Raw genomic sequence first — 25955 nt, 5'->3', positions numbered from 1 at the left:
CTGTTTTCCTGGCGTTGCTTGATACAGTGAAGCATGGGATCAAAGTGAACACTAGACTATCTTTAAAAGTAGCCTAGTCAGATTTTCATTAATTTGCAACAGAAATTCAAACGGCTTCCGTTTCGCTTTGAATAAACTAAAGGCTTACTGCCGCAGTTGGTATAATCAGGTAGCTAGATTTTTAAGAAGTAAGGAGAAACTAGGGGTGGTGGGGGAGTGTAGCTTCCCCTTACCGATTGGGTAATTGAGCATTTTGATTGACATCTGAGTGCCAAAAGGCGCAGCCGCCTTCCGATTGGCCGGAGCGCACTTTACAATCCTCCCTTGTTCCTCGGCAGCGCGTGTTCTTGGTAATGTTACCTTGGAAGTCGGTAGTGCGAGTCAGTTGCAGCAGGAGAACTCAGCACAGAAGCAAAGACAGCTATACACAGTGCTGCATACCCATCACTGGTGCTGCTGCAGCTTGAACCTTTATGTTGGGAGTCTTGTAGTCTAAACAGCCTGGATTTGGAGGTTTTCAGCAAGTCAGCCTGATCTCTGAAAGCGGTACAGATAGAAAACCTTTGCTGTTTTGTTCCTGTTTACCTAAACTGTCCAAACAATGAACTGCTTTTCCCCTTTGCACTTCTGGAGGCTGATTCCCCTGGCCTTGACCGTGGCGTTGGTTCCCGCGAGCCAGGCTTCAGAATACGAGTACCTGAGCTGGAAGTCGGACCTTTACAATGGTGGACGCATCTACGGCAAACCCCCGCAGTGTGTGGACATCCCAAATGACCTGAAGCTCTGCCATAATGTGGGCTACAACCAGATGCTGTTGCCCAACCTGCTGGAGCACGAGACCATGGCTGAGGTCAAGCAGCAGGCGGGCAGCTGGGTGCCCCTCGTGCACAAAAACTGCCACCCTGGCACGCAGGTCTTTTTGTGCTCCCTCTTTGCCCCCGTCTGCCTGGAGCGCCCCATCTACCCGTGCCGCTGGCTGTGCGAGGCGGTCCGCGACGGCTGCACCCCCATCATGGAGGCGTTTGGGTTCCCCTGGCCAGAGATGCTCACCTGTCACAAGTTCCCCCAGGACGATGTGTGCATCGCCATGAGTCACGCCAATGCCACTGAAGCCACCAAACCCACAGGTAAGGCTTCCTGCCTCTGTCTTGTCTATACCCTCTTTATTGTGTCCTCCTGTACCATGCATGGAGCAGATGAAGCAACATGGATTCTTCACTGGCATATTGCACAGATGTGCACAGTTGGATTAGCTCCTCATGGTTTTTGTAGTTTTAGTGTGAAGATTACGTGTTGGGCCATGTATAGTTATGCAAGTATGCTTATCTGGTATGTGTAGATGATGAAACCAAATCTATGGCCAAAATAAATATATGCTTTGGTTGCACACTTAAATGAGGCACTACTTAGTATGATTTCATTTGGTGAAATTCCAGAGCACTAGAAAAGAAGCTCAACCTCTTAAAAGCAGATATTGGTCCAAAAACAAATTCATTCCTTTGTTCATGCATGTATTATTCTGCCTCCACAAATTTATATTATTCTGTTAGGGGGGGAGGGGTGGGGGGGTGGCAAACAATAAAGGCAATAGGCCATTTTTTTTTTTTTAGATTTTAGGTTGCATCGATTTACAATAACTGGATTTCAGGGGGAAAGGTTGTATGAGGCAAAAGTGCAACATACAATGTGTTTTAATAGTTTAATTCCCTGACAGTTATAAATATAGTGTTACATGGCTCCAAGCACATATAGCTTCTGCCTTGGCTTTGTGTAAGGTTTCACACCTTGGTGTTTTGACAGAAGGCAGAATGTTATCTGTTACCAAAGGCTGTTTGACTTTGTTTCAGGCATCATGCAAGAGTCCCTTTTGGGGCTACTTTATGTTGTAGTAAAAGACAGGAGATCTCTTGTTTTAGTACTGACCTAACAGACTTGTGTGTGCGCCTGTTATTCAGTTAAGACTGGAAAGTGTGGTTAATTTGGCTTTGAGACATTCTATTAATTAATATCTTACCTATTTGTAGATGCTTGTTGTGGATATATTTTTAATTATGTGGTTTTATGATTCCAAAATAGGTGTTTTTATAAAACTGTTTAGTGAGGAAATAAATAAAGAGGCTTAATTTCAAAGAAGCCAGGTTTACATTCCCTTATCTAGCGTTACCTTCCCTCAAAAACTAATATTAGAGCGCTAGTATCTAAAACAGCTGGTAGTCATTCATTCTAAGGTGTTTTGTTTGATTGCTGGGATGATGTCCAAGTGAAAAATCTTTATCTTATAATTCTTCATGCATTTTTGTTTGACTCTTGATCTGGCAAGAGCCTGTTATTTTGATATTATGCGCATTGCTGTCCTGTTACTGTGAGATGAAAAGAAGGAATTTCTTTTGAAATGATTTCATTAGATTCAGCAAGTTTATTTAAAAAAAAAATCCTGTTGGCAAGAGAGAACAATGACAATGCATGTAGAAAAGCAGAAGAAAACACACTCTCCAACATTGCCAAGGTCAGATGACTTGGCTTTATCAGCTCTGGAAATGTAATTTATTCTGTATAACTGTAACTCCCTACACACAGCACAGTCCCTCTGGTCTCCACTGAGTTTCTCTGCATTTCTGATATATCCTGTGTAAACGCACCTTTGAATTTAAGTTCAGCAGTCTGTGCTCAATTGCTTCTCTTTTTTCCATGAGTTGCCCCATGAGATTAAAAGTCATCCTGCTGAAGGCAAATATATCTTCATCTGTTTGCAGATTGGTAAAAAATGTATAACTTGCTAGTTTGTACATTTTCAAATCATGAATGAGTCGAGTTTTGCATAATACCACTGCATTAAAAGTGGTGGCAAAATATCCTGTTTTGTATTTCTGATTCCCTCTCTCCTATCCTGGGCTGGTTTTCATTTTCGAGTCAGAAGATTTGGCACAAGTAAGCAGTTCTCTAGGACAGAGTGCTGCAGTTCTTATGAACGGATACCCCAAGCTCCTTAGGGAAAGTACAAGATGGTGATTTTGATCACTCATAAATTATGAGGGAATTTCCATCTCCAAATTCATGACTTCAGTCTAAATTCCTAGCAACATAGTTAAAGAATAAATGGTGCACCATCCCATTAAACAAAAAAAAACCTTTTGATTGCAGCACTCTTGTGGAAAATGGGATCACATGACTTATGATTAGTGAAAGGATGCCTTGAAGGGAAGTGATTGAGAGAACAAAAACCTCTGACTTGACATTGAATAAGTTGGCAACCAGCTGTTTTCAGGCACTGAGATTTATTGATGCAAATGTGCTTCATTCAGTTATTGATGGAGTGTATTTGTATTGGAATTGGTGCTTCTTTGACAATAAAATCTGAAAGTAATTGATGGGCTATTCATCTGATCCATATTTGATTTTGACTTCGATTCACTGAGTCAATTCATTTGTAATACAATTTTTTTAAAATTTAAATTTCTTAATACAATTTTAAATTGTTAATTCATCTAGTGAAACATTTGGGAATTAGGATGGTGAAGTTCCAGCACACAGGCGTCCCCAGACAGACCGTCATTCCATTAGCCGAACAGTACTCCATTAATGCCCTCAGCTCTCCCTCTCTCATCCTGAGTGACTCGGCAGTGTTTCCATGAAATCCTCCTGAGATCCGCACAGCTGTTTGAGCGAGACTCCTCTTGCAGGTCTGAGCGTGGGACCACACAGAGTTCCACAGACATCAGTGGACACCTGTTATCACGCGGTGTCAGTGCTTTTGGTTTAAAAAAAACTCTTTTCCCTGCCTAGACCACAGTGTAAGTCTGGCTTAGGAAGACAAGGCCTTTTTTTTATCACCAAGCACAAGTGGCATGCTTCGCTGCTCACCCACTCTCCCTACTCCAGCCTGGTCAGCTGTGTTTCAACTGTCTCATACTGGCTGGACATCAGTTATATCCAAATATCCACAGAAAACTGGTCAGGGCAGACAGTATGTTGGCCAGCCTCAGATATGGTAGAAGGTTGTCCCGAGGACCAGGCATGTCAAATGCATGTGAGTGTGTATATCTGTCATATATATTGTATATAAATACAAATATATTTAATATCATTGCCAGAACTCTGTTCCAGTGCTTGAACTTAGCTAGATGGCCCAATCTTGTTCATGTATCAGTAACAGTTCATGCTAGAACATTAACCTTTTTCCTAGATGTGGCTTTATCCCTGTTTATGATGCAGTTTGCATAACGAGCTGCAGTTTTGTTGCTGTTACAACATAATGGGAATTTCAACAGCTGAAGCATAATATGAAAGTCTTCATCATACATTCGTGAGAAACTAAGTAACATATGATGACAAGTTGGGCTAATTTATTAACAAGAAAATTAAACTGATGTTGGCAGGTTTTATCAGTACAAACAAAATTCAGTTGTGAAGTTTGTTCCATTGTCAGCAGAACTTCAGAAGTACATGAAATGTCATCATTTGAAATGCAAACCACTATTGCATTATAATGGCAGACATACAGCTAAGGCAGTTGAGTGAAAAACAGGCTTTAGTGTGACAAGCCAATGCCATGGTCAACTTCACATCCATATGGCTGGTGCAGGTGAGGGAGTTTTTGGGAGGCTGTCTACAGATAGCAGATGACAAAGGTTTATAAAAACCTTATGCGCTAAGATGTTAAATACTTAAATCAGAACATTGATTTACATATATTTACAACTATGTATCTTAATTCTCAGTGCAGTATAACTGAAACAAATCACATTAATCTGACACCCTGCTTTGAATCTTCAGCCTTTTTTTACCTCCCATTAGGCATTTGTGAAAGTGGATCTCATCACTGCTGGCAAAGAAGTAATAAGTAGGTGATAATTTATGCAAAATAGAATAGATGTGAATTGGAAAATAACATCCTTTTGAGTTCCTTAATAGCACCTGTTTATCAGGGTTCTTTTCACCTTGGTGTAAGTAGCACAAGGATTTCTCAAGCACTTGCAATACAGACCCTTTACAACAACAACACAAACAGACATGGTCAGTAAAAAATAGCAATCATTAATTGTTAAGGATACAAAACTGCATTATTCTTCTAAGAGTACACTTGTTAGTGTGGATGTATTGCAAGTATATATTGTAACAGTTACAGCGTTACAGATATTCTTTTTTTATATCCTTTATTTCCACAATTTTCTAAGCAGAGGTAAACCTGGACTTCAGTAGTCTAATTTGGAACTGGTCTGAAAAGGAAAAGGCCCTGCATTTCCATCAATTAGTAAGATTTTACAGACTTCATTAAACTGCCTGGTTTCCGTGGTGACTGGGGCCTCCTCAGAACTCAGTAGTGGCTGCCCTCATTATGACCAGTCTGAGGATTCCTGCCTGGGCCTCTCCACTGATCTACTTACAATGAATTGGATACGCCCCCCACTCTGCCACTGAGTGACATTTCTGCTGAGTCCAACATATTGGGGCAATCTAAATCTCTTACGGTTGATGGCAAGGGTCATTATTTCAAGACTGAAATATAATGATAAACTGTTACTTTTGCAGTAGTATTCTTAATGTATATTAGTTGTAACTGCAAGGCTGAAATGCATAAAAGTCAATGTAGTTTAGTGAACACTTCAATACAAACATTTCAGTCATTATTTTAACAAGGCCCCCATAAGGTGGAATTAAAAACTTTGAAAATACATTTACTTTGAAGTAATTGACTTTACTGTAAATTAATACAAGTTTACTATATACACAGTTTACTGTGAATGTCACATCTCTTGTGAATTGATGCATGGGCCACTTAAGCAACCTGAGGCAGTCCCATGCATATTCTTATTTCTGGGTTTTGTCCAAAGTAGAAATGCATACCTATTTTTCACCAAAATTTATTTCAATAATTTGGTGACTGACACTTTGTGTGACTGATTCAGAGAGCCCATTCTTCTTTGCTGTCTCAGGTTAATTCTCCCCAATAAAGCATTTGGGTCATGTTAGCATATGAGAATCCCTGATTCTCTTTGGGTTCTGAAGTTAACAGGAAAGGTGTTAATTCTCACCTTATGTCTCTCACCTCACCTGTCCATGTGCTCTGACAAAAATCACTGTTTTGATTTCACTGTGGCCAGTGTGATCTAGCACACTGTTTCCTTACATGGCATCTGAGTGTGATGTTGTTGGTTGAAGAGTGAACAGGAAAAAACAACCGATTGGTATAATGTGGGAACGATTAGCATTCCCCTTTTGCGATCCATTAGACTCTGTTTTGTAAAGTTTCCAGTCGACAAGGTATTTCTGGTCAAAGAAATGAGGAACCACTGGGTTGAGTATTACCATGCAGTTCATTATTATGAAGCCCTCCAGAGAAGGCAAAAGGGTTCTGAATGCAAGCAGTCAGATATCAAGTAGCAGTCTAAATTATATTACAAGAACCTTCATATTATTCTGTAAAATTAGCAAAGTCATAACTCAGAGTACAGTTTACACAGCTTTATTCAAACAGTGCAGACTTTTGATATGTTTACACAAACTCATTCAACCAGAACTAAGTCCATCTAGAATTTTGCTAAAGACATGTTTGAACCATGAAGAGTAGCATCATAAAATAAAAAAAATAAATATTTCAGTAAATAAGCATATCAAGTAACACAGTTTTTTTCAAGTCACTCAGTTCTGAATCTCATTACAGTATCATACAAAATGTTGCAAAGCAGAACTACTCTTGTTTTTTGATACAGTCTGCAGGACACTGCTTTTGGTCTCAGTGACAGTATGGGGACTTTTCTTTAAGGCCCTGAGGCCCAAGGAGACTTTCTACAGAGTGTGGTAAGAGCAGCAGCCTTGCTATCCTTCACACATAAAAGGAAGCGGGAACACCTCCCTCTCTGTGTATGGTTCCCAGAATCTGAATGGTATGAGGTGACTCACAGGAAGGTTCTTGCAGCCCCAGAAATCTCCCTCTCCTTCGAGCAGCATGCTGTGGATTTTAATCTGACAGTGATTAATGAGTCCTGTTTATAGAATTTTGGGTAGCAGCTCACAAATCTGTGTGCCTGTGTGTGCAGTGTTATGTGCATGATCTTCCAATTGCAATCTTCCATGCACATTCCATCGTTATTACAGCAGTGCTCTTTTGTGGAGCCAGGCTTGCAACGGCAGCTGCAATGGCAAAATATGCTAAAGTAAATATGTTTTTAGTGTTATTGACTATTGGTGAGCGTATTGGTATGAAATGCAAGTTCTTAAATTGGTAGCCATAAGGAATAATCAGACAAGCCTGTATTTTTAATTTTTTGTCAAACTTGAAAGAACTTGAACAGAAAACTTTTTTATATTCTTTGTGTTTTTACACAAACATAATTAAACTTGATGGTAGACATCATGCAGTGGTTCTTCCCTCGTGTAAGCATGTGGTTTAGTATGCTGCCTTGAGGCATGAGGTACCTGTCAGACCTGATCATAATTTATTTCACAACTCAAGTTCCAATGTCTTGCTCAGCAAGCCAAACCCTGTGAGTTTTGGATAAAGCACTTGGTGAAAATGTTGTGTGGCACAGTTTAGAGCACAACATTTTTTCCATTTGCCTCTTGAGCAAATCTGAAAAAATACTGCTGTCACTTCCCGTAGTATATTTCATAAGCAATATTACAAGTAGTTAGGTTTATCATAGTTGAGGGATTAAATGAACCATTTGCCATGTGTAGCACAAAACAAAAAACCCCTTCCTGCCAATTTTATTCAGATCTGAAGAGGTCCGAAGATTTCCATGCAATGATGAGTTTATTGCCCAGTTTTCAATGCCCACTTCAACTCATCCACAAAGCAGAATGAGCCACCCTGCTGAAAATGGCCTAGTTTACTGCTGTTTTAGAGATGCCCTCCTCCAGGGTGATGGAAATCTCTGTGGGAGAGAGAACAGGTATAAGGAGTGAAGAGGCCCCCTCTGTGACTGGGCGTATGTACGCTACAATCCCAGAGAAGAAGAGGGAACCCTAATGATGAAGTGGGGGTGGTTTTTTTGTTGCCAAAGTCAGAGCTTTCCTTGGAGTTTGACATTCCAAGGGGTATGTTGGCTTTCTCAGCATCGAGTTTCATGAATCCTTAGTCACCTATAGTTGACCAGTTGATTCATACCAATGGATTCCCTATTAGGGGGAATGTAATTTCTTTCACAATCAGTTTTAGAAAGCTCAATAGCTACTCTTAGTGTTTTGTTTGTACTGGACATTCTGTTGTTTCATTTTGGGGAGCAGTATTCATGAAAGTTATGGTCTTTTGTAATTTCACACCCTTTGGTATTGCTTGGATTCTGGGAAGTTATGGCATGCAGCTGTTGCACATGAGTGCCCTTCATGACAGCTCTTATTTGATTGGGCCTCTTGTGTAATGGCAGGCAAAGTAGTGTTGAGTGACTGTTCTAATAATTATGTTTTTGTTAGTTTAACTAATATATAAAAGAGCTGTGTGTTAACAATTTAAATAACTTTATTACGAACAGCTTTTAAGGATGTCTGCTGTGATTTTCTGGAATAGTGCAGCCAGAAAAAAATCTATCCTTGCATTTGGCTGTATAAATACCTTGTATAAACTGTCTGCAGATTTGATTTATTGCTCAAAATAATTAGCATCCATGACCTGTCTGTTGGGGAAGGATTTAAGAGACTATGACAGTAAGTAACTGCAGACCCACTGACAAATCAAAGAAGCAAATATACCCTCAGACAGCAGACACCATGAAACTCTCCCCAATAAAGCATTTGGGCAAGAAAGATCTTCCTTTAATGCTATTTTGGAGTGTTGTGGGATACAGCTATAGTCTGGCTCTGGAATTTGTGACCGGCATCCATCAGAAAATTTGCAAGGATGTCAAGTGTGAAATACCACCACGTTTTTTATATTTTACTGGTGGTACATTGTAGAGGACTACCAGATTTATGGCCAATTAATGGAGTAGAAGAGGTAGAAAGATAAGGCTTACTCTCTGGAGCCTTTGGTTAATCTACAAGAGGACAACCCACAGTGTTTTACTCCAGGCCGTGATGCTAATTATAACCTGCTGTAAAAGTATAGGGTAGGGGGGTGGGACATTCCAATATCAGGTCAGGCCACATCAGATTATTGACCAGAGATAAGAGGCGACTTTATTACTGTCTAAGAATTCATTAAAAACAAAGGAATTCTTATTAAATTCCAAGCAAGTTCAAATCATCTGCAGCCATAAAGAAATTGGTAACATCATTCAAAATTCATTAAGATCAAAATAGAGCACACAATGTATCAAAGCAGCACATGTTCCACAAAAGTATCTCTCAGTTTAAATATGCAGCTCTGAATGATTATGAATAATCATTAAATTTGTTATCCAGTCACACAAGGTGCGTACCTTGTCCTAATGTGTGATCATCCTCTATTTTTCTGTGTGTAACAAGGGCATGAACTGTGTTTGAATGGGAATTCCTTTGTTTTCAATAAATTCTTGAGCAATAGTCATTTCAAGAACTTGTAGACAAACAGTATTAGGCAAACAGTTCCAGCAAAGAGCTCTCTCATCCCTGGCCTCCTCTCAGACTTTGTGCCTCATGGCAATCGTTACTGTAATACATTCATAGATTGGTTTCAGCGGGCATTTTTGTAAGGTCTTTACATTCTTAAGCTTTAGCTTTCCTCATCCATATTTTTTCATCATGTATACAGTACATACATATATACATATATGTATGGATAGGTTATATATGTACATATATATATGCAGTAGAGTGTCAGAATACAGTAGAGAGTAAAGAATGTCTTGCCTGGGTGCAATTTAGCCAAAAAAGCTGCTTTGAGCTGTGGAGCACTATAGGGCAAAAGCCCCTGATAGCCACAGTAAACTTAGCCTGATAATCAAAGCACTTTTGCTTTTAGACCAAAACTGGTCTGTGTGCATTGGTGCAGTTTTTATTTCCCAAAAGGCAGTTGGAACAGGTTTGACTTTCAATGAGCTATTGTGCTTTTTTATTTTACACTTCAGAATCCAAAAATAATGCCAACAAGGAAAGGACTGAGTTGAAATTCGCTTGGATTCGGTTATGCAAAATATTCTAAAGTGTCCGGCTCCGTGCTCTCCATCTTTTCTAACAATGTCCCTCTCTCTTACAGGCTACTCCCCCATCTGTCCACCATGTGACAACGAAATGAAAACAGACGCCATCCTGGAGCACATGTGTGCCAGCGAGTTTGGTAAGGCGCCCCACTCCCTCATAAATCTACTGTTTCACCCCAGGGAACTGCTCCTTTACATTGAGACTGCTTAGCAAGTAGCAGGCCTTGCCATTCGCCTCCCACAGACTAGTTTCCACATCTCAGGTTGACACGCTCACAGCCAAACTTCATAAGCTTCTCTCTCCACACACTGCAAAACCCTCTACATATACTGTTGTGTGAGTGTATAGACGAACTCTCCATCATGCTGTACAGATTCTTTGATTTTAACCTAATGTAAACTTGACCCTGAACACTTTTCTTTCATCTGCTTAGTTTGGCTGTATAAATCTCAGCTGTACCTGCATGTTTGAAGGACTACTGAATAGTTGTCTGTAGCATGAAGTTCACATATTTTGAAGAATTTGAAGGATTATACTCCTGCTTTCCCTACTCATTTGTTTAAATATCATGGTAAACATAACATAAAGTTAAAGGTAGGACTCCCACAATTTCAGTAATACCAGATATGAGATTATTTTTCTTTTTTTTCCTGACATACCATTGTTTTACATATGGACCACACTCTATCTCATGTTATTTGGCCTGTTCTTCTTGTGTATTTTTCCTTAGTGGGTGTAAGTAGAGAATGATTGAAACCAGTCTCAGACACAGAATTGGATGTCATGTAAAATTAGCTAATGGCTTTTACAACTGGAGATATGTTATTTGACAAAATTAGGCCAGTTTTGAAATATGCCTTGGTGGTCCCACTAATCAACCAAAAAGTCATTTTAACTATTACGGAATCCATCAAAGCACCACTATAAGCTTCTTACTGGAACAGGCTTTGAAAGGTTAAAGTGACACCTTTATCATACAGAAGGCTTACATGCATTCTTCAGCTTTTTGCTGTTACAGTCTCAATAATGAGCTTCCTACTTTATCCCAGTGCTGATATTTTGCAGCACATATCACAGAAGTTCTTTGATAATTGAAAGTTAGGTTATTGTTCATCGGTCAGCTTGAAACAAAAAGCCGACCCAGTGAAAAGCTAGTGGGATTAGAAGCGATTCTAAAGTCATAATGAACCTGTTCTTTTCAGAAAAACAGGATTAAATCCAAGTCACATGGATGCGATAGACTCGACAGCTTTGCAAGCTGGTGTCCCAACATGTATGGGGAGACAAGGAAAGGGATTTCAGACAGGAAGTCATTTTGGTGCGCTTGTCCAATTTGGCTCTCTTGAGACTTAAATGTTTACAGTGAATGTCCTGCAGTTTGTGAATAAGGCTTTTCCTGTGACCACTGGCTTCTGTCAGATGAACTGCACTGTATTAGCAAAAATAAAGGTTTTAGTCATAGTTGTGTTTTAAGAACACTTGAATTTTGAAGAGTACGTTTGATCTTTTTCAAGCTGATTGTTGGTGCATCATCAGGGGACACCAAAACATTATTCTGCGGCACCCTAGACAGACATGTGTCTTAGATGCAGGTCTGTACTTTTCAGCAAATGAAAATATCTGCTCTGCCTGGTAGTGCAAGAAACAGCACATTGGTTGGGTGAAGAGACCAGTATTTTAAGACACACCCCCATGGACCAATCAAACATGATATGGAAATATAGATATTTGTCTTTGATTGTGTGAAAATTTAAATAAAGCTTAGACCAGACCAATTTTAAAACATTTCATCTTTGTGCTGCACACATAAGTGCAGCTACATAAATGCTACATAAGTTTTGCCATCCAAATGAAGAGTAGCAGATCTAATTTTTCTTGCAGGAGTGAGGTCAAATGTGTTCAGCAATTTGTTTTTCAGAGGGTAGGTTAATGATGGTATTGTAAAAATCTCATTGGGCTGGATCTGGTTATTAACTGCGTAAAGTGCAACTTAAACTGATGTGAGAAATGCTAAAATTTTAAACTAAAGTTTGCTTTCATTACTAATCAGTTGCGCCCCTTGGCACCCGAGAATTTTTTTACCTTGACTCCAGGATAATCTAATACAAGCTTCAAACAATGCATCTGAGTAGAAAAAAACACCTTTAACTCCTGCAAAACAACTGTGGGTGAATATTTAACCCTGCCAAATCCTTGTCAGTTCCCTTTTAAAGCCTAACACTCTGTGACAAATGAATTGGGTGTAATTCCAAGTGGCACTTAGGTCTTTATTAAGCATTTATTTGAGGTTGTAAATTGGGATATTTGTTCTCCTGTCTGGGCTGGAAGTGGAGACAGCCTTGTAAAGGTTCCTAACCCCTGATATATGTGATCTTATGGTGTGTGAAGCCCCCACTAATTGGTGATGCACTTTATAACATCAACATATAAAAGCATTATGAATTTGGTGATGGCTTGACCGTGGGTGAGAACACTTTGAAACCAGTAGCTGCACAATGTGCCTCTCTGTCCGAGATCTGTTTTTGCCAGTTTTGCTTTGCTGGAACAACCCTCCTATATAGTGAAATACTGCAAGATTTTTTGGAGAAAGCTTTGACCAAATTATACTTACTTGGTTCAGCTAGACACAGAACAGAGCAACAGCAGACTGAAATGTGATTGGTCCTTGGTGTCCTGCTTGTCTCAGCAATATTTTGTCTGTGTAGTGGCCACGGTAAATCAAAGTCACATCTGCGGTGTTATGTTGTTTATTTTACCTTTGTTTTACATTGGTGGGTAATTTTGAACTAACTATGGCTGAATGCTAGAACACTGGATAAATGCATAGCCTTCATGTCTCCAAATTCAGAACTGTTTTGTTATGGTAAACTGAACAATGTGTGTAGTCAGAGAGAATAAGCACAGAAAACAGGATGTAGAGCATAGTCATTTTTTAATGTTGTTTTTCCAACTGCCAGCATCTGCCAGTGCTGGTGGTTTTAAAAATCAACTTCAATGGGCTGACCTCAGGAAGACAGATTCTGAACATTATAAACATATTATGCTTGTTTTGTTGTTCTTAGGACAAGACAAGTCAGAGGAGTTGTTTGGTCCTCAATGTGAAATTGTGCATATGCGTTGTTTTGCAAGCGCTGTGCAAAATCACCCTGTCTCCATCAACTGTTCCAGCGTGTTCAGTTTGGGTATTGGCACATTAGTATCATCTGTAATTAAGACAAATGTTGTCTTTGATTCCTTTTCATAATCCCTTTAACGCTTGAGATCCGAGATTATCCAGGCAGCCTGAGTGTGGCTACTGACAATGATGATTACTTAAGGCTGTCACCACCACCATCAAACCCAGGAACAGAAGAGAGGGCCTGAGATGGCAGCAAATGCTTCATTCTGCTTATTTGAAAAAGAAAGAAGCGGTATGGATTTACATGAAGGTTTGTAGGAAAGCTGCATAGGAAGTGCAATGCAATCAAAAACTGCTCTTGAAAAGGACTGGTGAGTTTCTAAAAACCACTAGTACCACTGTGCAGAAAATCCTGTTACACTTCTACACTTCAACTACAGGTTAATGCATTGCTGCAATTACAAATAGTCTATGCATAACAAATGGTGCAGTGAAGTTTTTCATATCACACGAGAGGAGTATGCAAATTAAAAGGGGGGGGGGGGGGGGCAATAGTTACACAGTCCCAGGGGCATTTAATATCCTAGGCAAAAAAAAAAAAAAAATATTACTGCCTCATCTCAGCTTGTTGGATCTATTCAGGTGAGACGTGAGTGTTGCTCATTGCTGTTACGACACCTGTTGACTAAATGAAGGGGATTTTTTAATGAATAAAGAGTAAATAATGGATGGAGTCAAATGAGTAACCTGCAATGTTAAAATGGTTTTTAGTTTCACTTAACATCCTTTTGTCTCAGACCACTCAGATTAAAATGCAGTAAAAACTATCTAGGCATAGGTAGACATTGATTTATGTGTGTGCACCATTTGTGAGGGGGGAAATATTTGTGCCTGGACCTTAATCAACCATAAAACCCAGACTGTTTGCATCTGTTGCATTTTAAACTGTGTGTAAACCTTAGATGGTTTAAGTGTATCCTCAAGTTATCCTGCTCATTCTGCTTATTTTGTGTACCTCACAAAATGAAGTTAAGCTGGGTAAATAACCTGCAGTGCATCTGTGCAGAGGTCAGTTGGAAAACAGCTTTGGTATGTTCAGTGCACGTTAAAGGAGCAATGAATGGTGAAAGCAATTATGACATGATTTGTTCCCTGAGAGCTAATTGTACCTCAGTACAGCATCTGTTTTTCTTTGGTCCAGATTTCCCTCTCTAATCAATTAAACTTTCATCACGCGAGGCATTTCTAATCAAACAGCATTGAGGTAAAATGGCTTTTGAATTAGCAGGGGACTTTTGTGGAGTGAAAAATGGCAAAATAAAAGCAAAAGAGTAATTTTAGGTAATGGTCTGCATCTAATAATGTGCTTTAAATTATCGACCAAAGGTAATGTTACCAATGTGAATGGGTGCCCCAGTGGATTTTGAAGTATTTAATTACAACCTTTTTGCACTGCCAACCAGGAATGTTATTGGACAGTCATGTGATATAATGATTTAAAAATGCTTTACCGTAGCAACTGCTGCTTTTGTCATGTCTTGCTGTGTGCGAAAAGTGGTAACACCTGTCAAAGCCTTATTTCTCCTGCTCCAGACACGTGCTGTGCAGATACATTGGAAACTCCTTGCTCTGCTTCAGATATGCACCGATATACTTCATTTTTGGCAGAGTAACTTTCTGTAACCTGTGTCATGCACTACTTTACACCAGGTGCGTATTAGCAATATGGAAGTATTTTCCATGCATTGAAAAGTAGTTTCAAAGATACTCATTTAGCAAAGTACAATTCACAGATTCTGCAGAAGAATATCAAAAAAGCTAAGATTAAAGAAAATGATACTAACAAGGAGATCACCCTTCAGTATCTTGAAATCAGATCTGTTTCTTTCTTTCCCTCTTCCATGCTTTACCTCCCCTCTGGAAGAAATCAATAAACATGCCATTGCACATGCAGCAAATGTGTACAGTAGCAATCTGCATATTGCAGTTTTCCGGATGCTTGGATAAGTATGTGTTTTTGAGGTACTTATGGCAAATACAGTGTTTTTAAGGGCCATGTAAGTTGATCCTCTTCTCTGCATCCCAATATATTGTTGGTCCTGTAAGATGTTTGGAATTTACTTCACCAATAAACATTTCAAAGACAGTATTATTGTTCACTTTTCCAAAACTGAAAAGTCTGAATTACATTTGGAACAGGCTGCAGAAAGATTTTCATTATATTGATGTATAATGCATTCAGTGAAAGACGCTAAATTACTCTGTATTTGATACTGGGTAACATAGTTTGAAAATTCTGGTTTAATGCCACCTAATATGGAATTCATTATCATGTGTATTATAATGTTGTATATTAAAACTTGATGTTAAACATTTATTTTTCAGTTGAAGTTTCAGAAATCTTCAAAAATTTTTGCAAAACATTTGTCATCTAATTACTGAAACAAGAATGATGCAGATAAATTCAATTTGCCCTTTGTCAGTACATAATCCAGAAGTATGCCATCATTATATACTTTGTGTTCATTTTGTCTGATTTCATGAACTTTGATGTGGCCTACAAAGATGACTATTTCAGCCTCAGGAATGTTGTTTTTTTTTTAATATGACATATTTGCTTTTCTTGCCTGGCAATTTTTTTGTAATTGACCCCTTGATGTTGGGTAGTGAAACGTCTTTTGCATATTGATTGTAGAAAATCCCATGATCATTAACATCTGTTTGTACTAATTAAGTTAGTCAGTAGCCCAGTTTAAACAATTGCCCAATTTATTTATAAATAATCTAAAGCAATGCTGGCCAAAAGTATATTTGAGCGTTTTATTGTGGAAAAATAACAAATGATCCTATATAAATTAATTTATTTGGGTGTGGTGTGCCATGTTAACTTCTTTTTTTTTTTTTATTTTTATACGATATTTTATGGCTTGCAAGTACAGATATTTTTACGATGGTATTGGAGACTGCTGCCAATGTCTGTGGAAAATTGGTAGAACTTTCCCATATTTATTGAACTGAACCTTTGAGCGCACTTATTGCCCTTATTGTGTGGTCGACATTTAACTACTACAACAGATTGAAGAAAAATGTGTCTTATGACAAATCGTTAGTATAGAGAGAATGAGTGAGGAAAAAAATGTCTTGTTTCTATAGTGGACAAGAACAGACCTGATCTCCAAAAGGAGAAGAAAAAACAAAAACAGAACCCATCACCAAACAAGAAGCAGCTAAACCAGGGATTATATCTGCCAGATGTGAAATATGAGGCTCGGCATAATTAGCACTGAAACAATCAGAGATGTGGCTAGCCTCACGGGCTCTAGTGGTTGACAGCTAGTTTACATTACTGACATTGTCTGCCTTTTCCAGTGTCTGTGACTATGCATTGAAAGGCCCTAGCATTGGCAGGAAATGAGGAGTACCAGTGGGATGCTGGCAGGCCGTTTTAGAGAACCCGAATGTGCCCTGTGTGACACTAAAGTCGCATGTTGACTTATGAAGCAGTCAGCGGTGAAGTGGCCTGATGTTAACACCCCCTCCCCCCCAAACCACCATCACCCCTGCCTTCAAGGAGGGCCCCCTTCTCATCCACCCAACAAAACAACAGTGGCCAATTGTCCTGAGATGTCAGCTTCAATTACAATGAGACTGGCAGCACAAAAGCAGGATTCTTTGTGCTGTTTAAGACTCAGTTAAAGCCACTCTGAGATGTATTTATGGTGCTCTTTGCTGCATATGAGCGCACTGAATTGAATTTAGGGACTGCAAAACTCACTCACATTTACCTCCATTTTGCTATAGTTCCAGCAATGCCCAACAGTGTTGTGTGGTATTAAACCTGAACTCATTTGATAGCCTGCATGTCTCAGGCATCAACTACATGCCTGAGATTTAGCTAAAATGTCTAAATCAGGCCAGGCCCTGAACAAGTGTTGAAAGACTTGTGTGGCCTTCTCTCAGAACCCAGTCTTGCTTCTTAAAAATCTGTAAGGCAGAGTCTGGGAAACATGGTTTACAGTATTTCCCCCACCCAAGTAGTAGGGTTTCCATGGGGCATTTTGATATGCCTCATGCCACTCATGTTGGGCAAAAAAAAAAAAACTTGGCCCGTCATAGCAGACTGAAGTGACAGTTCAGTAAACAGAAATATAAATGTTTATACAATCATGAATGGACATCAGCATTAGTTTGAGCCAAAAACCTTCTAACTCCACCTTTGACTGGAGGTCTGTATAAAGCAAATAGAAACATGGTGAAATGCCACGACATGTCCTGCCTCTTCTCTCTGTGTTTTCAGAACCTCCTTCTATTCAAAGGCAGTGTCCTGTTATTTCAGACAACATTGGGTCTGACCATTTGGTAATGCTGTGTCTCTGTGCTTGGTCAAAGAAGAGGTTTGGTATCTCATTTCCTGCCAAGGCAGTATGTTCTGTTTAGTGGTAATGTAACTTGTTATCTGACCAGAACATTTGAATTTCTGATCCCATGTGGCACACTATTTTTGTGTCCTTGAACAGGATGCTTAACCTGAATCTCCTTGGTGGAGTATCCAGCTGTAGAAATTGCTAATATGCAAAATGTAAGTGACACAGGTTGCCCTAGATAAAGTAGTTTATGAAACAAATAAGTGATGATGATAATTACAACAGATTGTAGCTGTTATGTGTTGCAGATGTGCTTGTTGCAGTAAGGGAAAAATCACTATAATTTCAAGATCAAGATCTACATCTATTTCTGCTCATGATGGGTCTCGAGTCAAAAGAGAAGCATTGTGGGGTATTATGGTGGGAAATGAAGGGCTTTCAGTGGGGTTCCAGATGCCTGCAGACGCTTCAGTAAACAAACAAGTCTCTGAGGCCAAGGGGCAGCTGCTAAAAGAGCACGTTTGGAGCTGAGCTGGAGGGTGGTCTGAGTGAGACGCACAGGTAATGAATGTTGCCTTTCTCCTCCCCCGCTCTCCAACTCATCTGTCACTGAATACTCCCCCTCCCTCCCACAACTTAGACTGACAGCTGCCTGTTTTTATGGATTTATTTATTATTTTTGGCACCTGTCTTTTAGATGCAAATGACAGGGAGAGGCCAAGAGCACTCTGTTCTGTTAGCTGAAGTGCACGGGCAGGAGACGACGAGGCTGGCAATCTTGTCGTGTGTTTTAATTGTTACTATAATTAATTACATGCTGTCTGATGGGAACGAAATCCCAAATTTGACAGATGATTTATCCACATGTGCAGTGATTAATCATGGCCTGCGATCCTAAAAAATGTTGCGTGTGTATGTTGCAAAGCCATGACACAGACATGTATATATCACACTTTTGAAATGTTTTCATTGTAATAAATGGGCAGCATGTTGGTTTTAGGCAGACATCTAAATGCATATGACATGTGAGGATGAGTTGGTTTGTTAATTGTACATGTGTTTACTCTTATGTAAAACTGCAAGTAACAGATTTACTTGGGGGAAATTAGTAGAACATCAATTTTTTCCTAAACCACCAAGTTTTAGTTCCCCCTATCAGCAGATTAAGACAATTTTTAGTTAATGTAAATAATGATTATTTTTATTAATTATTTAATAATTGTTATTATTTGTTGGTGGTTCAGTTCAGATAAGCACTTCAACTAAAACTGACACATAAGATCTGAACATCAGTTTGTTTTTATTTTCTTCATAACAATAAATTGTAATAACACCATGAAATCTGGCTTATGTAACAAAGATTGGCATGATTTTTCATCTTTATAAATTCCCAACTCTGAGATTTGTTGCCTAATTTATGTAGCTCTTCAGGGTTTATACACAAAGGAATAAACTGCTTGTTAAGTGAGGTCATATTTTCAAATGTAATTGCTCACTGGCAGAGATATTCTGGCAAATCCTCCTACTTTTTTCCTTTCAATTCCTATGATATGAGTTCAGTTGAAAGGCCCAGAACCAATTTAACCTGTTTGATGTTTGATGATATTGAACAGGTCATCATATTCCAGCAATGCCTGTGTGGCACTCATGGAGAAACATCTCCTTACCACCTGGCTTTTTATTAGTAAAACAATAGAACAAGCTGCTTTGCCTAACAAGCCAGAGAAAGCATCTTTTACCAAAAATGAATTTTCTTTTGTTTCATGAAACTGAGACATGGAAAAACTTACAAATATGTTCTGTTGTTTGAAGCTATGAATAATTGTTTCCTCTCAGTCATTTTTGTACTGACTTTCCCAGGAAAGTTCATCTTGATAAAGCATATAGGCATACCTCCTCAAAGCAAGGCAGCTGTTGATTTATAGTGGTTAAATAAAATACAGCAAACTGGCAAAAGAACAAATATGTATTTGACTGTTTTAAAGTACGCTGGTCTATAACAGCAATCATTTTCAGTGCTGCAAAGCAAATTAGTTAAATTTACTTTCTCTTCATGTGCATTACCAAGGCACAGCAATGCATTTTATAATTCTGTTTTCAATGACATACTATAATACATATCCTTCATCCTCATTTTCTTTAATACAGTGCAGGCAATCTACTTAACAGAATCTAGTATGGATCACAAGCACTCTAAAACAGGGGTATTTGAACTATACCAGAAGAAAAGCAGTTTGATGAATGGTGCATATGCTAAACATTGGTCACCTGGAATCTGAAATGAAAAATGTGTTCTAAGAAGAAAAATGAATCAAAGTTTTAAAACCCAAAGTCAGTGCATTTTGTGAAGATATGCAAGTCAGGAGAGGTCAGCCCACAGAGACCGGAGATAAAGATGTTTCAGATAAAGCCATCTTTCCTTCAGGTCAAGACATGGCTTTGCAGTTTCACATATGTGGCAATAAATGAAGTAAATAGCTGCTATTTCACTGGAGGGGTTGAGACAGGAATGTCACAAACAGGATGATAACATCCTCCATGGGCGTCTTGGAAATTATGACAGTAGGGTGAATCTGCGGACTGGGTCACTGCTCTCTGAACAGACAGGGATTGAAAGTTCATGACACCTTGTTCTCTCACACTTCATTCCACCCCCACGTACGCTAACATTTCACACATTGGTTCGGGTTTATAATCCCTCTGTTTCAAAGCACAGGACCCCCTCAACAGGATGCCTGCGTGCATCTGTTGGCCAATGCTCATGCAGTCAGCGGTGCATGCCAGATTTTTCATTAGCAAACAAAAGCTCAACTCTGTTCTGGACTTTGTTTCCGAGCACAATGGGTCATCCTGGCGGGCAGACCATCTTAATGTTTGTTAATGGTTCCAGCGGACCCCTCCTGCTGTGTTTACGGCAGAGTCTGGGTTGGCCGAAGTTCTGTCTCGCATTCTGAAATGTGAGAGGAAAAGCAGGTCGAGGGTCTGGGCCAAAGGTTAAAACGTAGATGTCCACAGGCTTAACTGGCAGTCAGGGATGGTAGTCATACTAGGATGTGTGAACACAACTGACATAAATGGAGGCTTCCTTAAGTTTGTTTACATGAAATCAGGCTTCCCCTGGCCTTCATACCAACTGGGTCTCAGCAACCAATATGTATAACTCCACATTTTATTCTGCCAAAGACCACATGCCAGTAACACATTTGAAGAAAGCATTGTCAGCATTGATTTAAGGAGGCAGTAATAAACAAGAACAAAATAGTCACAGGGTACAGAGCAGCATGAGCACTAACCAAATATTTACAGGAGTTGTCTGAGGTGATGAACTAATTTCTGTAGTGAGGCCTGTATTGTGCCTGCTTATTTTGGTGCTCTGATTTCATTTGCAGTGGGGGAATTTGTCTCTTTAGGCTTACATGTACAGGACCCAACCTGAAATAGTCATTCATTCCTTGTTGATCACCAAAATTTACAAGTCAGGTTTTGTTGACTGGTGCTATGTATCAGGCTACTGCTTCCATTGTCTGCTTCAAAACACTGAATAATGAACTAAAATGGACTGACACAGAATTTATTTGTTTTTTTTTTTTTTATAAATCTTTACTTCCAAAGATACATATTATAAATATTATATTTGATCCCTCTCTTCATAATTTACAGTTCTTTCTTGGATATTGAACAGTCTGTTCTTGGATATTGAACAGTCTGTTCTGTCATTTGCATTGAGACACATCTGAAACACATCTGAATTTTTGTGCAGAATATGAAAGGCAGCGCATATCATCACTGAGACTACAGCAAAGTCTTCCAAGAAACAAATTTGCATGCTACAACTCTACTTTTTCAACTGTTCTCTGTATTAGCTGGCTCTTGGGAGTTTGTGTGACTCCTAATCTGGTATAAACTCTGATTGTGATCTTCTAAACATACTGTCATCATCACAAACACTGTCTATTAGCAAATTGGCTAAAGCTCAGAAACATGCTCTGTGGTGTTGGAGACTCCAAATCATGATTAGGCCCAAGGGAGTAAAGTTTCAATTTGACTATTAGATCCCCTACAAACAAACCTGTAATTTGTCAAACATTGACATCTTGTGGGCTTTCTTGAAACCCCTCATTCGTTCCATGTTCTACATGGGCCAAGAATTCTGGCTCTTTCTTTTACTTGCAGCTGTAATGACAGTCCACTCTATGCTTGTCTAAGAGGTCCAACAACCGTAGCAGACACCAGCGGACTGTGATTAAGTGCCACCAATTAAAAGCAATTAAACCATAATATGCAGCAATTGTGATTACCATATTAATTTGTCAGACGTCTAATTCAGTAGTAAGACAGAGCTGCTTTGTTGTCAGCTGAGCAGTGCACAGATGTTTGTTCATGAGAAAATGCTGAGCACTGTTGGGTGATTGGTGAAAGGGAAATATGAAGCAGGCTGTATTGGAAGGAATCTCACAGCCATGGGTGAGAAATAAATCAGAAAGCATAATTCTGGGTATTAGAAGGAAAGCCATCCCTTGGACATGGTTAAAAGGCCCTCGTGGTACAGTGTACACTTTCACACTGTGCAGGGATTACACACACAAACAGAACGTGGGGCAAAGAGAGTTCAGCGCATTGTTAAAACTGGCTTTTAACAAAACTTTTAACAAGCTAAATGGGTTCTGGGGGTGGGCTAGACCCTTCTGACACGTCACTTATGAAAGCTGCTCATTTTGATTCCATTTAACCATAAGCCTCCTCACAGATTCTGTCCAGGGAGCCACGAAGGAGGATAAAGGCCCTAATCCCTGCCATGTGCACAGCTAATACCTAAAAAACTTTGGCTGTTTTCTACCCATTTAATTAGCATGTGTGAAGAAGGTGGTGCAAGAAATGTGCCCAGGACCATACCTCAGAAGAATGCAGGGGCAGTGGACTGTTTGCATTTCAAAATGATCTCATTAATTCAAGGGACCCCCAGGGCTTTTAACACATCATCTTTCCCCCTTGCCTATGCCGTGCTATCAAACAGTGGCATGGAACACATTATTACACCAGGTTCTGTACAGCAAGACCAAAGGCATCATACTCGTTTTCCCTCAAAGATTGAAGGGATCAAAGTAATCTGGTCTGATAATTTGAAAGCCTTGCGGTTACAGTGTGCTGTTAAAAAAATTCAGAATTCTGCAGAAGCTTCAGTTGGGTTATGGCACAGCACGAGGGCTGCCAAACTAATGCTAAACACTTATGTGTGTAAATACTTTAAACTCCACAATAATTATGAAAATGTATCGTGGAGGAAGGAGCCTTACTTTCATAGTGCACACAGAGTAATTTAACCACATGAGGATGGAGCATGGTAGATTTTGGTTGTTATGCATGTGCATTTGGATGTTATGCATGAAAAAAGCCAAATGTATGGGTTGGTATGTTTTCATGGAATTCTGATTTTCCTTTCTCTACCACAGAGATTACAAGGAAAAGTTCAATGGGGCATGGGAAGGATTTGGTTGCACTGTGGTTGACTTGCTCATGGTAGTTATAGCCTGATCAATCTTAATTACCACTAAATCTGATTTCTAGTGCCTATCTGTTTCCATGGGTCTTTGTGTTTTAGGCTTTAATTGGGACAAAATTCCTCACAGTGTGGCAAATGCTTTTAGTTCACAGGAAGGTCAGGGATTTGGACCCTGGTTGGTTAGAGGGGACCAGGAGTAAGGCACCACACGTTTCCCTCTCATAACCCTGAAATTAAGCCTCGGTCATTCATTGTAAAAATGAATGTTTTGTGGGGTGAGGACAGGACTACACTGCAGTACAGGTTTAGGTGTTGCGGTCGACTCTCGCACCTTTTCAGCAGAGGAGGGGAAGGGAACCAGGAGATTAGGAGGTTAAAGAGAGTTTAGTGAAAGATCAGGCAGATTAAGAATCAAATCGTGGGAGGGGGGGGGGGGGGGGGGTAAGATTTGGACAGGGATGAAAGGGGAACCAGGGGAGATAAGCCAGAGATTTGGTGTGGGGGACAATTGAGGAAACACTGGACCACATATAGAGAGATGACTAAGCAACAACACCTTCACACTCGAGGTATTAAGTGTGAAGGCATTGACCTATGACTACGAAGGAGATGCAGTATGTCAAAAGTGATTGTTTTATAACCCACTCTGTCCTATGTTGAGAAGATCTGGGCAGTAGCCACTGAAGTACAGTGATCCTCTCCTTATCGGTGCTTGCTGGTTATAGAGGATATTTCCTTAAACAACGCTTAGGGTCAGGTTACCTCTGGAAGGGAAAAGGGCAAAAAGAATGAAATTGGGGCATTCCTATGCTCAGAAAAGAAATGGGAAGGAAGGTGGATTGGTTTTCCAAGGAAAGAGTCTTATCAAGATCCCTCTCCCCTCCTCCTTAGGCCTGTCAGAGTGCTCAACAGAGGGCCTTATGTCATCAAGATTTGCACAAGACCTGAGAGTTGATACTGGATACCCCCACTCTCTGCCCCTTTTTTTCCATTTTCCCCTCAGTCTAATCTTTCTGCAGCCCTTTGTGAATCTGTCCACCTAGGCCTTGCCACTGATACCCCTTGCAATCAAACCCCTTCTGCTGTTTCGCCTGACAAACTCTGGCCTTTGCCTCACAGGATTATGTGACTTACTTGTGTTCTAATCTGAACATACCCCAGGGTAACTTTACCTCACTGGCTGACAGACACCACCATCAGTTTAAGGTCAAATGTAACCCAAAATTTAAGTAACCTATGAGCGTTGAATACCTTACTAATGATGTGCACGTCATTTATCTTGAGTATGGAGAAATATTTTGGTCAGGTATTTAGAAGTTTTATTTTTTTACGCAAAGAGAATGTGTCTGAGTGCTTGATACCAGAAAATGAGAGAACCATAAAGAGCATTTTTATTTCAAATAAAGAAGTCCAACATCAGGAAATGAGAAAATGATCACCAATTCTACTGTAGATTTCCACCCAGTCAATATTATAATTGGTCAGGCTACACAGAAAGACTGCCCTTTGGCATGTTAGAAAAAATGTCATGTAATTGAAACTTTGTTATTATTATGATGAAATTGGCTAATTTCAGACTTGAGTGAAGATTGCTTGTGTTGTGGAGAAGGGAGGCAGCCACAGGGATCTGATGCATAATGGAAATGCTGTGGGATAAGTTTTATTTGTTTTGTTTTTATTTGTCATGAAATTCCTGCTAAATCAAAGCAAGTGATTTCATTCTTAAACATTTGGAGCAGTTCTTGCCATTTGACTCTCATTAATTTTTATTGGCCCAACCATAATTTATGGAGTCCTTCATGAAATTTTGTATTGCGCAACTAACATGAGTATTTTACTGTTGAGTGTCTTTGTTTGGGCTTTTCACGGCAGGAGGAGAACCTTGCCTGTTTGCTTGGTATTAACCATGTAGTTACTGTATCAAATATGGCTGTGACATAGCTTCAAGCACTCCTTAATAGGTGAATGAAAGTTTATGATTTAGCACACATTGCAGCCAGGTGCTCATGCAAGGGTCTGACGTCAATATTTGTCAAGGGCTGGGTATATCAACACTTAGGTTTACAGAACATGATAAATCCATCATCAGTTAATTTTGACATATAATGAGAGGGCTGTTCAGGCCTTTCACTTGTGATATTATGATTTCCTACTAACACACCCTCTCTGTTGTCTAATATCCCAGCTTTCAAGGCCAAGATCAAGGAGGTGAAGAGGGAGAACTCGGACCGCAAGGTGATTCTGCAGAAGAAGAAGAAGGCTCTGAAGTTGGGCACCCTCAGGAAGAAGGACCTGAAGAAGCTGGTGCTTTACCTCAAGAATGGAGCCGATTGCCCATGCCAGCAGCTGGATAACCTGGGAAATGCCTACCTGATCATGGGCCGCAAGGTGGACAAGCAGTATCTCCTGACTGGCATCCACAAGTGGGACAAGTCCAGCAAGGAGTTCAAAAAGGCCATGAAGAAACTGAAAATCCACAAGTGCCCAGCTTTTGAGACTGTCTTTAAATAATCAGCTCTTTTTGCATCTCAAGATACATAAGAACTTGCACAACCAAACAACCCAAAACTGTCCTTATTGTCATTTTTATATATAAATATATATATACAGATTTACCCTTGTAGTGAATGGCCGTAACTGTTTTGTTATTTCTGTTCTTTTCCTTTTGATTGACAGTATCTCACTATTTTATGTTTGTTCATATTTGGCAGTGCTTGTTGTGAAGCACCTAGGTCTCTCGAGAACCAAAATGAGAGCAAAACTGTCCAGTCTTTGTGTGGTTAGCAAGTTTTTAGTTGTAAAACAATCAAAACATTGTACACCAATTGCAGCTTTATTCGATTAATAGCTTACTTCTTGCTTTGACCATATGTTTATGATCTTAGAGCTCATGGTTTCCCAAACCTCAGAACCAGTA

At 39.6% G+C, this 25955-nt stretch overlaps 1 protein-coding gene across 1 annotated transcript; it reads left to right on the top strand.

Annotated features, from left to right (window-relative positions):
* The first annotated feature begins 366 nt into the window (after positions 1-366).
* sfrp1a (secreted frizzled-related protein 1a) lies at positions 367-25666 on the top strand. The gene is made up of 3 exons (XM_036527521.1): positions 367-1127; positions 10112-10192; positions 25224-25666. The coding sequence occupies exons 1-3, from the start codon at positions 602-604 to the stop codon at positions 25547-25549; spliced, it is 933 nt and encodes a 310-aa protein (XP_036383414.1). The 5' UTR covers positions 367-601; the 3' UTR covers positions 25550-25666.
* Positions 25667-25955: the final 289 nt, after the last annotated feature.

The sequence above is a fragment of the Megalops cyprinoides genome, chromosome 4 (assembly GCF_013368585.1).
Source record: "Megalops cyprinoides isolate fMegCyp1 chromosome 4, fMegCyp1.pri, whole genome shotgun sequence".
NCBI lineage: Eukaryota > Metazoa > Chordata > Actinopteri > Elopiformes > Megalopidae > Megalops > Megalops cyprinoides.
The sequence above is the reverse complement of the archived record's forward strand: the minus strand, read 5'-3'. Positions and strand labels throughout refer to the sequence as shown.

Excerpts from the sequence above, each read along its gene's own strand:
- sfrp1a (XM_036527521.1), top strand. The coding sequence starts at position 602 with ATGAACTGCTTTTCCCCTTTGCACTTCTGGAGGCTGATTCCCCTGGCC. Across the intron at positions 1,128-10,111 it reads TGAAGCCACCAAACCCACAG|GCTACTCCCCCATCTGTCCA; the intron begins GTAAGGCTTCCT and ends TCTCTCTTACAG. Across the intron at positions 10,193-25,223 it reads CATGTGTGCCAGCGAGTTTG|CTTTCAAGGCCAAGATCAAG; the intron begins GTAAGGCGCCCC and ends CTAATATCCCAG.